Genomic DNA, 16,059 nt, shown 5'->3' with positions numbered 1-16,059 from the left:
TAATACTTATGCCTTACTCTGCCAACAACCAGAAGTACCTGAGTGTTCTAGAAGATGGAGAAAATCATACATCTTATGGTGGTTATGAAGATTAAATAAGAGAATATAAGTCATTTTATTAAGTTACAAAGCACTATTCAAATAAAATTTTATTAACTAACTTGTATATTAATTCTAAATTTCATGTGTACATATCTTTTCTGCTTATAGATACTGTATATTAATAGAATGTAGAGCTGCTGCTTTTAGGTGCTTCTCCTGTCTTGTAGTCATTCACACACCCAAGTCTCACCATTCCATCAATGTAGTGGGTACTCAAGTATTATTTTAATATAGAGTACTCTGCATTTTTCTCATTGTAAAAGAGATAAATATTCATTATAGAAACTTTGTAAGAGCAAGAAAAGTTTAAGAGAGAAAAACAAAAAGCATATATTATCCTGCCATTCAGAGACAACAATACTTTGGAAAAATATTTCCTGACTCATACACTCAATACTTATTGAGCACCAGGCACTGTTAGGCACTAAGGAGAGAGCAGAAAGTAAGACAGACACAAGCACTGCTTTCTTGGAGCTTCTTCTCTATGTTGGGAGGAGAATAGCAAAAATTCGGTAGATAGTTGTGATAAGTGCTATGAAAGGCATTGGCTATGCAACAGAGATAGAGGCTTTCCGAGTAGGTTTGTGAGGAGGTGGAATGTTATGTGGAGAAGAGCAGTCAGGAAAGTCCCTCTGAAAAGCTGAGACCTATGCTGAGACTTAAGGACCAGAAAGTTTTAGTCATTGTAAGCATTGCAGGCAGAGGGAGAAATAAGACCTTGAATAAGGTCTTGAGATGGTAAAGATCACGACATGTTTGATGAATAAACATTATTAAAAATAAAAAGAGGATCATATCATAATACAGTTTCCTATTTAATTTTTTTCACTTAATATTATAGCATAAGCATTTCCAACATATAAAAGAAGCAGCAAACATATAAAAGCAGCAAATTATTACCAATAATGAGAAAAATCAATCCCTAGAAACAGACCCACAAATGACATAGTATAGAATTAGTAGGCAAGGAGATTAAAAAATTGAGCAAGTAGAGATAAGATATAAAAACTACCCAAATTGAACTTCTAGTGATAAAAACTATGACACATGAAATAAAAATTACCCTGGATAGGATTAATAGTATATTATACACTACAGAGAAAAAGGTTAGTGAAAACACAGAGAGAAATAAAACAGAAAGAGAGGGAAAGAGAACAGATTCAATGAGCTGTAGGACAAATCCAAGCATCCTAATGTGTAATTGGAGCCCACAGAGAAGAAGTAATAAATACCAATTCTATACATTTTCCAATTGATTCTATGAGGACAGCATTGCCATAAACAAAGACATTACAAAAAACAAAGATATTACAAGAAAACTACAGACCAATATCCCTCATGAACACAGATGCAAAAATTCTAAAATTTTGTTGGAACACAGGCATTCTCGGTTTACATATGTCTATAGCTGCTTTCCCAGAGTTAGGTAGTTGCTGCAGATATTTAATGGCCAACTTTATATCTGGCCCCTTCCAGAAAAAGTTTGCTGACTTTTGACTAAAGTTGTATATTGAAAGAGGAGAGAAATGGCTACCTCATTTATCATGGAAACCAAACTTCAGATAAATAATAGCATCTTCACTTTTTTCTTTACTTTAACCTCCCTCACTGCCTGTACCCATCTTCCCTACACCTCACCATCTTTCCTCAAAGAGCCAACCAGCAGAAAGTCCAGTCATTCAACAAACATGCACCAAAAACAAATTTGCAATGGGCGCCAAAAGTCTTAACATTATTACCTTTAGATGCCCTAATTAACTTACGGTAACCATGCCCATGGGTGGTATACAAAATTCACAGTTTCATGCACAAATAAGTTCATCCACAACAGTGTTATATATGGTATACATCCTTGCATAATACCCTTATTTTATTAAAAAATCAAAATCGTGATAAGCCAAGACACTATAAAATATAATACAAATCTACAACAGCTAAATATTAGATGTTGCTCTGGAAAAGTTTTACTGTAGCATCAGATTGGAAACAGATATAGAATCCCTAATCCTCAATAAATTTTGTGTTCCTGATAACACACAAATACTAACCTGTTAGGTACATATCCATGGGAGACTTCCTTAGGCTGGGCAAGGTTCTCAAGTCTTTTGGTCAGTTGAGCCTTCAAAGCATTCTGGGAAACAGGGCGAATAGGATCTTGATTTCCCCAAAACAGTTTTCTGTTAAAAAGCAGAAAAATATAATGGTAAGAAATTCACTGCTAATTGGCATCTTAGAAATGGCTCTTGATGTCTTCTCTACTAATTTTACTTCAAGAACTATCTCTATTACAAAATTTTACAGTTTCCAGACATCAGAAGCTGAATAAACTACTTATGGAAGTTAAAACAAGAACAAGACTGTTTTATCTACTGTCTTAAAATATGATGACCAAAATTGAACCTATTACAGATAGTTCTATTTCTGCCAACATGTAATTAACACCGTAATTTATAGTCAGGTCAGCAAAAAATGGGCATGCCACTTATCTACACTGTGCTCCCAGTTTGGGTAAAGCACTGTACCAGGTGGTCAGACCTAATCAACTCCCAAAGGCCCCACCTCCAAATACCATCAAACTGGGGGTTGGGATTTCAACATATAAATTTTAAGGGGACATAAACATTCAGTCTATATCATCTGATAAAGTACTGGTATTCAAAATATACAAAGAACTCTTAAAATTCAACAATAAGAAAACAACCCGATCAGTGGGCAAAAGATCTGAATAGACACTTTACAAAAGACAATATACAGATGGCAAATAAGCATATGTAATACGCTCATCATCATGTCATTACGGAACTGCAAATTAAAATAATGAGATACCACTGCACACCTATTAGAAGGGCTAAAATATAAACCACTGATAACACTGTGGAGCAACAGGAACTTTCATTCATTGCTGGTGGGAATGGTGCAGACACTCTGGAAGACAGTTTTGTAGTTTCTGACAAAGCTAAGATCATATTCTTACCATATGATCCAGTAATTGCACTCCTAGGTATTTACCCAAATGAGGTGAAAACTTGTATCTACACAAAACCTGCATATGAATATTTATAGCAACTTTATTCAAAACTGCCAAAAATCAGAACCAACCAACATGTCCTTCAGTAGGTGAACAGATAAACTATGGTACATCCAGACTACAGAATATTACTCAATGTTAAAAAGAAATTGCTACTGAAATGAAAGCCATGGAGGAACCCTAAATGCATATTTCTAAGTGAAAGAAGCCTGTCTGAAAAATTTACACGTTGTACAATTCCAACATTATATGGCATTCTGGAAAATTTAAAACTACAGATATAGTTAAAAGATCAGTGGTCACCAGGGGTCTGAAGAAGAGGGAGAGAGGGAAGGGATCTATAAGTGGAGCACAAGTAATTTTTAGGGCACTGAAACTATTCTGTTTAATAATGTAGTAATGAATATATGACATGCATTTGTCAAGACCCATAAAACTGTACAACACAAAAAGTGAACCATAATATAAACTACAGACTTTTGTTAATAATAATGTGTCAATATTCATTCATTAATTGTAACAAATGTATCACATTAATGCAAGATAATAATGTTAATAACAGGGGAAACTAGTGGGTGATAATATAGAAACTTTCTCTGTACTTCTCTGTACTTCTGTTGAGTTTTTCTATAAATCTAAAACTGCTTTAAAAAATAAAATCTATTAATTAAAAAAATAAAAAAGCAATAGGAGATCAAAAAAAAGAAAAAAAAAATCAGGCTTCACTCGGGAGCCAAAAAAGAAAAGGGGAAGCCCTGTGAGCAAAAGTGGAAAGACAGTGGGTCCAGCCTGCTGGAAATCTAGAAAACAGGTATGCTCTAGGCAGAGGCTTAGAGACAGCAGGACCAGCTGTTAGAAGCAACAAAGTTGAACTTGGAGGATGGACACAAGTGTTTCACATGAGTGTGGAATAATGCCCTGGGACAGTGGTTCTCAAACCTGTCTGCGTACTGGAATCATCTGGGGAGCTTTTAACACTCCTGAAGCCTATGCTGCACCCTAGGCCAAATGAGTCAGGATTTCTGGGAACGGGACTCAAGCAACAGTCAGTTTTAAAATTTTCCAGGTGATTCCAGTGTGCAGTCAAATTTGAGAATCACTGACCTAGGGTTTGCCTTCCATGTGTTGAATCAACTGAGGTGACAATATTGATTCAGTGGATCCAATTAGTGGACAGGTAAGAATAATACTTACCTATTTAATGTAAGGAATACATCATCACACACAAGACTACATAATATTGCCTTACCTATCTGGGGCTCCCCATTGTTTCTTAGGCCTAGAAAGATCTTGAATTCTCTTCCTAGAAAAAGAACTAACAAATATCAGCTGATTAATTCAAAGAGAATGTTTAACAAATATGATTACATTAGATGGCTCCTACTCAAACAAATCTCATTAGAGGGAGAAAGAAAAACCCATGTCCTATTTAATGTGATTTTTTTTAAATTTTCTTTTTTTTATGTAGCAGGTTCTTATTAGTTATCCATTTTATACATATTAGTGTATATATATCAATCCCAATATCAATGCCACTTTCCCCCCTCGGTGTCCCTAAGTTTGTTCTCTGCATCTGTGTCTCAATTTCTGCCCTGCAAACCAGTTCATCTGTACCATTTTTCTAGGTCCCACATATATACGTTAATATACAACATTTGTTTTTCTCCTTCTGACTTACTTCACTCTGTATGACACTCTCTAGATTCATCTACATGTATACAAATGACCCAACTTCGTTCCTTTTTATGGCTGAGTAATATTCCATTGTATACATGTACCACAACTTCTTTATCCATTCATTGTCGATGGGCATTTAGGTTGCTTCCATGACCTGGCTATTGTAAATAGTGCTGCAATGAACATTGTGGTGCATGACTCTTTGAATTATGGTTTTCTCTGGGTTGGGATTGCTAGGTCATATGGTAATTCTATTTTTAGTTTTTTAAGGAACCTCCATATTGTTCTCCATAGTGGCTGTATCAATTTATATTCCCACCAACAGTGCAAGAGGGTTCCCTTTTCTCCACATCCTCTCCAGCATTTGTTGTTTGTAGATTTTCTGATGATGCCCATTCTAATTGGTGTGAGGTGATACCACATTGTAGTTTTGATTTGCATTTCTCTAAAATTAGTGATGTTGAACAGCTTTTCATGTGCTTCTTGGCCATCTGTACATCTTCTTTGGAGAAATGTCTATTTAGGTCTTCTGCCCATTTGGGGATTGGGTTGTTTGTCTTTTTAATATTGAGCTGTGTGAGCTGTTTATATATTTCGGAGATTAATCCTTTGTTGATTCATTTGCAAATATTTTCTCCCATTCTGAGGGTTGTCTTTTCGTCTTGGTTGTAGTTTCCTTTGTTGTGCAAAAGCTTTGAAGTTTCATTAGGTCCCATTTGTTTATTTTTGTTTTTATTTCCATTACTCTAGAAGGTGGATCAAAAAAGATCTTGCAGTGATTTACGTCAAAGACTGTTCTTCCTATGTTTTCCTCTAAGAGTTTTATAGTGTCCAATCTTACAATTAGGTCTCTAATCCATTTTGAGTTTACTTTTGTGTATCGTGTTCCGGAGTGTTCTAATTTCATTCTTCTACATGTAGCTGTCCAGTTTTCCCAGCACCACTTATTGAAGAGACTGTCTTTTCTCCATTGTATATCCTTGCTTCCTTCGTCATAGATTAGTTGACCATAGGTGCATGGGTCTACCTCTGGGCTTTCTATCCTGTTCCATTGATCTATATCTCTGTTTTTGTGCCAGTACCATATTCTCTTGATTACTGTAACTTTGTAGTATAGTTTGAAGTCAGGGAGTCTGATTCCTCCAGCTCTGTATTTTTCCCTCAAGACTGCTTTGACTATTTGGGGTCTTTTATGTCTCCATACAAATTTTAAGATTTTTTGTTCCAGTTCTGTAAAAAATGCCATTGGTAATTTGATAGGGATTGCAGTGAAGCTGTAGATTGCTTTGGGTAGTATAGTCATTTTCACAATATTGATTCTTCTACTCCAAGAACATGGTATATCTCTCCATCTGTTTGTATCATGTTTAATTTCATTCAGCAGTGTCTTCTAGTTTTCTGCATACAGGTCTTTTGTCTCCTTAGGTAGGTTTATTCCTAGGTGTTTTATTCTTTTTGTTGCAATGGTGAATGGGATTGTTTCCTTAATTTCTCTTTCTGATCTTTCATTGTTACTGTATAGGAATGCAAGAGATTTCTGTGCATTAATTTTGTATCCTGAAACTTTACCAAATTCATTGATTAGCTCTAGTAGTTTTCTGGTGGCATCTTTAGTATTCTCTATGTATACTATAATAAAATCTGCAAACAGTGACAGTTTTACTTCTTCTTTTCCAATTTGTATTCCTTTTATTTCTTTTTCTTCTCTGATTGCTGTGGCTAGGACTTCCAAAACTATGCTGAGTAACAGTGGTGAGAGTGGACATCCTTGTCTTGTTCTGATCTTAAAGGAAATGCTTTCAGTTTTTCACCATTGAGAATGATGTTTGCTGTGGGTTTGTCATATATGGCCTTTATTAGGTTGAGGTAGATTCCCTCTATGCCCACTTTCTGGAGAGTTTTTATCATAAATGGGTGTTGAATTTTGTCAAAAGCTTTTTCTGCATCTATTGAGATGACCATATGGTTTTTCTTCAATTTGTTAATATGGTGTATCACATTGATTGATTTGTGTATATTGAAGAATCCTTGCATGCCTGGGATAAATCCCACTTTATCATGGTGTACAATCTTTTTCATGTGTTGTTGGATTCTGTTTGCTGGTATTTTGTTGAGGATTTTTGCATCTATATTCATCAATGATACTGGTCTGTAATTCTCTTTTTTTGTAGTATCTTTGTCTGGTTTTGGTATCAGGGTGATGGTGGCTTCATAGAATGAGATTGGGAATGTTCCTTCCTCTGTAATTTTTTGGAAGAGTTTGAGAAGGCTGGGTGTTAGCTCTTCTCTAAATGTTTGATAGAATTCACCTGTGAAGCCATCTGGTACAGGACTTTTGTTTGTTGGAAGATTTTAAATCATAGTTTCAATTTCATTACTTGTGATTGGTCTGTTCATATTTTCTATTTCTTCCTGGTTCAGTCTTGGAAGGTTATACCTGTCTAAGAATTTGTCCATTTCTTCCAGGTTGTCCATTTTATTGGCATAGAGTTGCTTGTAGTAGTCTCTTAGGATGCTTTGAATTTCTGTGGTGTCTGTTGTAACTTCTCCTTTTTCATTTGTATTTTTATTGATTTGAGTCCTCTCCTTTCTCTTGATGAGTCTGGCTAAAGGTTTATCAATTTTGTTTATCTTCTCAAAGAACCTGCTTTTAGTTTTATTGATCTTTGCTATTGTTTTCTTTGTTTCTATTTCATTTATTTCTGCTCTGATCTTTATGATTTCTTTCATTCTACTGACTTTGGGTTTTGTGTGTTCTTCTTTCTCTAGTTCCTTTAGGTGTAAGGTTAGATTGTTTATTTGAGATTTTTCTTGTTTCTTGAGGTAGGCTTATATAGCTATAAACTTCCCTCTTAGAACTGCTTTTGCTGCATCCCATAGGTTTTGGATTGTCGTGTTTTCATTGTCATTTGTCTCTAGGTATTTTTTTATTTCCTCTTTGATTTCTTCAGTGATCTCTTGGTTATTTAGTAACGTATTGTTTAGCCTCCATGTGTTTGTGTTTTTTCCGTTTTTTCCCCTGTAATTCATTTCTAATCTCATAGCGTTGTCGTCAGAAAAGATGCTTGATATGATTTCAATTTTCTTAAATTTACTGAGGCTTGATTTGTGACCAAAGATGTGATCTATCCTGGAGAATGTTCCATGCACACTTGAGAAGCGAGTGTAATCTGCTGTTTTTGGATGGAATGTCCTATAAATATCAATTAAATCTATCTGGTCTATTGTGTCATTTAAAGCTTGTGTTTCCTTAGTATTTCTGTTTGGATGATCTGTTCATTGGTGTAAAAGTCCCCCACTATACTGTGTTACTGTCTAAACCCTCTTTTAGAGCTGTTAGCAGTTGCCTTATGTATTGAGGTGGTCCTATGTTGGGTGCATATATAATTGTTATATCTTCTTCTTGGGTTGATCCCTTGATGATTACATGGTGTTCTTCCTTGTCTCTTGTAACATTCTTTATTTTAAAGTCTATTTTATCTGATATGATTATTGCTACTCCAGCTTTCTTTTGATTTCCATATGCATGGAATATCTTTTTCCATCCCCTCACTTTCAGTCTGTATGTGTCCCTAGGTCTGAAGTGGGTCACTTGTAGAGAGCATATATATGGGTCTTGTTTTTGTATCCATTCAGCAAGCCTCTGTCTTTTGGTTGGAGCATTTAATCCATTCATGTTTAAGGTAATTATTGATATGTATGTTCCTGTTACCATTTTTAAAATTGTTTTGGGTTTGTTTTTGTAGGTCCTTTTCTTCTCGTGTTTCCCACTTAGAGAAGTTCCCTTAGCATTTGTTGTAGAGCTGGTTTGGTGGTTCTGAATTCTCTTAGCTTTTGCTTGTCTGTAAAGCTTTTGATTTCTCCCTCGAATCTGAATGAGATCCTTGCTGGGTAGAGTAATCTTGGTTGTAGGTTCTTCCCTTTCATCACTTTAAATATGTCATGCTACTCCCTTCTGGCTTGTAGAGTTTCTGCTAAGAAACCAGCTGTTAACCTTACGGGAGTTCCTTTGTATGTTATTTGTTGTTTTTCCCTTGCTGCTTTCAATAATTTGTCTTTAATTTTTGCCATTTTGATTACTATGTGTCTTGGCGTGTTTCTCCTTGGCTTTATCCTGTATGGGACTCGCTGCGCTTCCTGGACTTGGGTGGCTATCTCCTTTCCCATGTTAGGGAAGTTTTCTACTATACTCTCTTCAAATATTTTCTCGGGTCCTTTCTCTCTCGCTTCTCCTTCTGGGACCCCATCATGCGAATATTGTTATGTTTAATGCTGTCACAGAGGTCCCTTAGGCTGTCTTCATTTCTTTTCATTCTTTTTTCTTTATTCTGTTCCGTGGCAGTGAATTCCACCATTATGTCTTCCAGGTCACTTATCCGTTCTTCTGCCTCCGTTATCCTGCTATTGATTCCTTCAAGTGTATTTTTCATTTCAGTTATTGTATTGTTCATCTCTGTTTGTTTGTTCTTTAATTCTTCTAGATCTTTGTTAAACATTTCTTGCATCTTCTCGATCTTTGCATCCATTCTTTATCCGAAGTCCTGGATCATCTTCACTATCATTATTCTGAATTCTTTTTCTGGAAGGTTGCCTATCTCCACTTCATTTAGTTGTTTTTCTGAGGTTTTATCTTGTTCCTTCATCTGGTACATTGCCCTCTGCCTTTTCATCTTGTCTATCTTTCTGTGAATGTGGTTTTTCTTCCACAGGCTGCAGGACTGTAGTTCTTCTTACTTCTGTTGTCTGCCCTCTGGTGGATGAGGCTATCTAAGAGGCTTGAGCAAGTTTCCTGATGGGAGGGCCTGGTCACCACTGTATTCTTCTTATTGGGCCACAGAACCACATCAAGTTATTTGATTCAAAGTAGATACTTTGTCCTAGAGTATGTAGGCACCATCCTCAAAAAGAATTATATCTGAGCTGTTGCTTCAGCTGTGCCTTCGGGAGGTTGTTCCAGCATTCAGTGAGGCCAGCAGCTTCTCCAAAGTCTGGAACTCCACACTCCAGAGGCCCTCCTTTCCACATGCTCTATTTTATGTGATTTGAAGAGTGCTAAAAAGTGCAAAGTATTCAAAAATATTGTGTACCCAAAATACTCACTTTTAAAATCATTAAAAATACAGTACATAATAAAATGAAGATACTATATATACAATATAACCAAGAGCATACTGTCTCCAGAAGAACCCAGGTAAAATGCGCACTTAACGGCAAAACCCCACAATTTTCCTATTAAGTAATTTAAGTAATTTTGGAAATGGCTTGATGGCATTGGATTCTGAAGAGATTGTATAGATAAATTTCAGACAGAATATCTGGCTTTGAGAAAACTATGAAAGAGGCAAAATATACTCTGGGTACTGCTCATCCCCTGTTCTGCCCTACTCTGCTCCCTTGGACCTTCCCTGACTATTCTGAATCCACCGATAGCAGACAGAGTTTGTGCTCCCCAAGTATCCATGTGATCCTTTACATTTCCCAGCCTCCTTTGCAGTTGTTTGAAGCCATGTGGCCAGTTATGTCTACATTCAGCAGAAGTGCTGGGTATCACTCCAGGGCAATGCACTTAAGAACTAGTGTCCTGGCGGGGGGGATGGGGAGGGATAAATTGGGAGATTGGGATTGACATATATACACTACTATATATAAAATAGATAACTAATAAGAACCTACTGTATAGCACAGGGAACTCTACTCAATACTCTGTAATGACCTACATGGGGAAAGATTCTTAAAACAAAAAAAGTTGATATGTGTGTATGTATAAGTGATTCACTTTGTTGTACAGCAGAAACTAACACAGCATTGTAAATCAACTACACTTAAATAAAAATTTTTTTTTTAAAGAGAGAGAACTAGTGTCCTCCTCCTCCCTCTCTCTTTTCCTGTTGCAGTGACCCTAGAAACTACATATTCTGTATGGCACAGCCAGCTAACTCACACTGGATTGTGACATGAGGGATAAATAAACTTTTATTGCATCTAGTCATTGAGAGTTTTGTACCTTGTTTGTTACTGCAGCATTGCCTATCCTATGCAGACTAATACACCACCTATTTTACTATAGCTCATGTTATAATTATTTATGTACTTGCTTGGAGTTTGAAGGACCCAATAAATAACAACGCTTTTTACCTACCACAATTAGGAACTAACTGAAAAATAGGCACAGAAGTCAGACAAGTAGAAAAAAAATACTTTCTCTGTTATTGATAAGATGATGTTGAAGAGAGTCCTGTGGATCCCTGACATCCCTGTATTGAACTTGTCCCCCAAGGCTGCAAGTCTCCCCCTTCAGAGGCTAAGTTTGCTATGTGACAGAAAGCAGATCACAAAGATCATTCAGTGTAGATAAGCAGGTCCCAGAGAGAGAGGACCCAGAAGTAACCAGTTCTCTCTCCCAATCCCATCAAACAAATGTCACTTCCACCCCCTTGGGAGTCTAATTATGGGATAAGGAAAGAGGCCAGAATTACTCAAGGAAAGTGCTTCTATGTACAAAAAGGCAGGTGAGAGGAAAAGCATTCTCCCTAACACTTGCCTGAGCTCTCTAATAGGCTCTAAACGCTTTATGTTAAAACAAGCCCTGGCCCTGCCTGGTGTCAGGTAGGATTCGTGCCTGACACAGCACAGGCAAACCCTTACATGAAGTCTTCCTAATTAAATGGTGATTGATGCATCATGAAGCTCCTTTTAGAAAGTGGGAGGAGGCAAGGAGGGATTAACAGGAATTCCCGAGGTTGCACAGTCACAAAACTGGGCCATCCATCCTGAAGATGAAGCTGAAATCTTTCAATCAGTTTATCTATTTCCATGTTACTCTCTGTTTAATTCAACAACTTTTGTTGTCCCTCAGCCTTTAGTAATGACTTATTTGCCCCTTAATGCCTTGCCTTAGCTGTGCTGGCAGAGAAATGCAAGTCAGGATTCTAGGTACACACCCAGGCCACGGTATTAACAATGGAACATTTCCCCTGAGGCCAGTGTGATGGTGGCAGCACTCAATCTTAGAAACATGGAACTTTTGATCCAACCATTCTTCTCATGTAAGAGATTATGATTCCAGTACCAACAATGGATATTCTGTGTTTTCTTATTTTTAAATGAAGTGCTGTTTTCTTATCCTGGAGCAAGTTACTTAATTCTCTCAGCTTTCATTCATTTGTTCAACAAATATTTATTGAGCACTTACTATGTAACAAGTAGTGTTCTAGGACTGAGAGTATATAGGGGAACAAAACAGACAAAATCTTTGCCCTCAAGTCAGGGCGGAAAGACAATAATGAAAAAATAAATACATAGTATATAAGACGGCAATAAGAGCTACAAAGAAAAATAAAGTCAGTAAGGGGATGAGAAGTATGTAGAGGGGAACGGGGTTGCAATTTTAAATACGGTGGTCAAAGAAGGCATCACTGATCAGCTTATATTTGAACAAGGATAAGGTATATAAACTTTTCAAGAAAAGATCATCCCATTGAAGCAGTGATAGCAAGTACAAACGCCCTGGGGCAGAAGCATGCCTATATGTCTGAAAAATAACAGGAGGCCAGTGCAGTTAGCCTCATTTGTAAATAAAAATAACTATATCCATCTCGGAGGGTTATGTACCTAGCACATTCTAACCATGGAATGAGTACTCAATAAATGTTAGTTCCTTTTCCCTTTCTCATTCACAGCACCTAGTATGATACCTTGCATGTATAATAGTAAATGCTTAGTAAATGCTAATTGAATTGAATTGAATTGGTATTTAATTGTTTAAAATATAAACTGAGTTTAAGCATCTTATAAGGGAAAATCATGGAACCATCAGTAAACCAGATAAAGTAATACATTTAAGATTGTTTAAACTGTGTTATCACTCAAAGAGTTTGCTAGGTAAAATACAGGTTTGAAGGCAGTAAGAACAGTATACCGTGTCTACACCCTTTTCCCCCAGTGTCATATTCTGGACTCTTCTCACTACCCCCTTTCCTATTGCAACTAACCTATCTGCATTTTGTCCCTCAGGACTACTCTGATGCTTACCTCAAGGGTTCCCAGCCTAAAGTTCCCAAAACCTTAGGAGATCTATGAAGACAATAATGGGAGTCCACAACCTTTAGAACATCGCAGAAAATCAAATGGAATCTGACACCACCCACTGGCAGGCTATTGAGGCTCCCCAAAACACAAAATTTGTTTCTGAACTATATCAACTCCATACATTACTTCACGCTGATAGAAGACTCTGATTAGTACTTTTGCTGTCCTTAATTTTAAAAATTAACAAATATAATGAACAATAACAACAACAAATATTTCCAAACATGAAATCGTGGTGGTGGATTGAGATAACCAAAAGATTCTTTCGTGGTGAAATGTTTGAGATCTGCTATGTAACTGATACAATGCACTCCCTAAGACATGTTACTGTCAGTAAACAATGAAGACACTGTCCATTGCCAGAAGGAAAAAACAAAAACAAATTACTCAATAAAAGAATGGTTTTGCCATGCAGGTACTGTTTGAGCCCTGCTGAGACAGCCTGAGCCAACTTTCCAGGGTGGGTGGCTAGGTAGAGGAAGAAAGCAAGCCTTAGTGCAGACAGAACATTTTATTATATATTAATTTTTGCAAGCAAGTCAGCTTCTGGCTCCCATCATCACCTCCAAGCCAAGATTTCCCTCCCTACCTTTTCATCAGCTAAACAATATTCTTTTAATGTATCATTTTACACAAGACAGTTGACAGTTTCCTGGTTTATTCCTATAGATACTTAAATTGGATTGTTACTTCAATTGGAAATTATCTCATTAACATCTGCTAATCCTATGTGGAGGTCTGACTAATATCTCTCCTTTTCATTCACTTATTGTGCATTATGTCACCATAGCTACATCTGCAATCTACATCTCTTCATCTTAAGGCAGGCTTCCCTTCTCTTCTCTCTCAGGTATTATATTACCTCACAATGTCTAGTCGTGATCCTGTGCAGAAACAAGAGAATGTGGTCGAAGGATTTTAACTCTTGAAGGCAAATTTTTTTTTAATGAGGATTCCCTTGCTGTTCCATGTCTTCATTGATAATTAGTCTCCTATTGTTTGACAACAGCTAAGAAAGTTTTGGAAATCCTTACCTTAGGTGCCGAGCAATAAATATATGTTTATATAGCAACAATTATGGAAATGATTTCAGGTCTGAATTGATTGGGTAACTCAAATAATTCTCTCTTTCAGTCAAAATGCTCTTTTACACCTGACTATTTTGCTTATATTCAGAAAATATTTTCTTTTATAACAATCAGGTACAGCACATTTGTTTAACAAGATTATTTGAGAGGACTGGGACAGGGATAGAAAATGGAGATAGAACAATTTTCTCACAGAATCAAACCAAATTAAGCAATAAAACAAAAGCAATAAGTAGTATAACAGCAAAAACAAAAACATTTTAAAAATACTCTCTTCACAGTCTTTTTTTAAGTATAAAAACTTACCAGGTGTAAATGACCTCACTATCTAGTAATTGGAGAGTCTGCTCACTCAGCAAACCTTTATTTGAAGTAATCTGGTATTTTAAGTGGATATTCAGTAATACTCAGTAAATGTTAGTTCTACCAGATCTTCTACTCAGCCATCATACAACCTTGGGAAAGTTACATAATTTCTCTTAATTTCATTTTCTCTCAGTAAAATCTAGTTGATTATATCCACCTTATCGACTTCTCAGGATTCTTGTGAGAAAAAAAATCTTTTTAAACATGAAAGTATTACATAAAAATAAGGTAGCAGTATTTAATACCTAAAAGAGGTGAGAAAAAACAACTAGAAAGCATAGTAAATAGAAAATGCAAAATAAGTCTAACTAATAACAATAAATGTAAATGTTAAAAAATAACAATACGAACGGTTTTAACTGACTTATTAAAGGAGTAGATAAAAATAAAATCTGATATTATTTACTTCTCATCTATATGAGCCATTGATATGAACCCTTGGTATTTTCTCTTTAATGATTCTATTCTGTTAACTCTTCTAAGTATATCTTAGCCAAACCAAGAGTAAGCATCTATTTTCAGGAGGCATCTAGTTTATACACTGTATGTACACACACACACATTTTTTTTTCATAGAGGTCACTTTCTTGAAATTTCATTAGCTACTGAATTTAAATTAGAGGCAAGAGGAGACTGGGATACATTAACTTGGAGCTTCACAAAATCTATGACATGAGATTGTCAGTGCAGAATCTCAAGTCCCTTAAACGTTCAGCCCTATTATGTGACACACATAGCATGGAGCAAACAAGTAAGCACTGAGTGAATATAAGAAGAGTTCTCCTAAATCTTCATCTTAATCACTTTATCTCTCTTCTTTCCTTTTTCCCACAGGAATTACCATGAGAAAAGGGCTTTATGACAAAGGGAAAGCACAGGAATCTTCTCAAAACCCCCAAGACAGGCTTTCACTTCAAATGCCCCAGATTGACTGCCCCATTCAGCTAGTAAAGTCTGGGAAAATGGTACTATATCTATAGTCTTACCATTTCCTTACAAAGTCACAGGGACCAGGATCTGCGAAAAGAAAAGTAAAAGCAAAAATTAGATTCAGTAAGAATCAAATAGCCATCACAAATCAATAAACAGAGGAGCTAGGAAAAGTAACTATTTAGGGGAAAGACCAAATTAAATATGTCACACTATTTTACCAAAGTAAACCACAGGTAAATCAAAGATTAAATTTAAAAAAAATTGAATTAGAGCAAAAATAAGAGAATACCTACTTAATCACTGGATTTTAATCTGCATTAAAGGTGACAAAAGAAAAAAAAAGGTGACAAAAGATACAGAGGAAACATACAGATTAAAATATTTAAAACTTAAAACTTCTGTGTGTCAAAAAATAAAACTTAGAGAGAATAAAAACTTGGAGAAATATTTGGTAAAATGATAAAGGCTTAATAGTCTTAATAACTGAAGAGTATAAAAGGATAGATAAATAAGGAAAACACTAAGGAAGGTGTCAAAAGTTAAATGGACAAAGAAGAAGAATTCATCTATGGAGACACAAAGGGCTAATAATCATAAGGAAAAGTTCAAACTTGCTTGTAATCAAAACAATGCAAATAAAAAATGAGATTTTTAGGGCTTCCCTGGTGGCGCAGTGGTTGAGAGTCCGCCTACCGATGAAGGGGACACGGGTTCATGCCCCAGTCCGGGAAGATCCCATATGCCGTGGAGCGGCTGGGCCCGTGAGCCATGGCCGCT

At 36.2% G+C, this 16,059-nt stretch overlaps 1 protein-coding gene across 1 annotated transcript in view; it reads right to left on the bottom strand.

Annotated features, from left to right (window-relative positions):
• Positions 1 to 16,059, bottom strand: part of SPMAP2L (sperm microtubule associated protein 2 like) — a gene marked incomplete at its 5' end in the record, with an annotated part of 37,620 nt that overhangs the window by 1,636 nt on the left and 19,925 nt on the right. Inside the window, 3 exons of the mRNA XM_082642993.1 lie at positions 2,151 to 2,279; positions 4,380 to 4,445; positions 15,336 to 15,366. Of these exons, the coding sequence (XP_082499119.1) occupies positions 2,151 to 2,279; positions 4,380 to 4,445; positions 15,336 to 15,366 (226 nt within the window). The remainder of the gene's footprint in view (positions 1 to 2,150; positions 2,280 to 4,379; positions 4,446 to 15,335; positions 15,367 to 16,059) is intronic.

This window comes from Mesoplodon mirus (genome assembly GCF_964341445.2).
Source record: "Mesoplodon mirus genome assembly, chromosome: 2".
Lineage (NCBI taxonomy): Eukaryota > Metazoa > Chordata > Mammalia > Artiodactyla > Ziphiidae > Mesoplodon > Mesoplodon mirus.
Note: the sequence above shows the minus strand (reverse complement) of the source record. Positions and strands in the feature narration are given on the sequence as shown.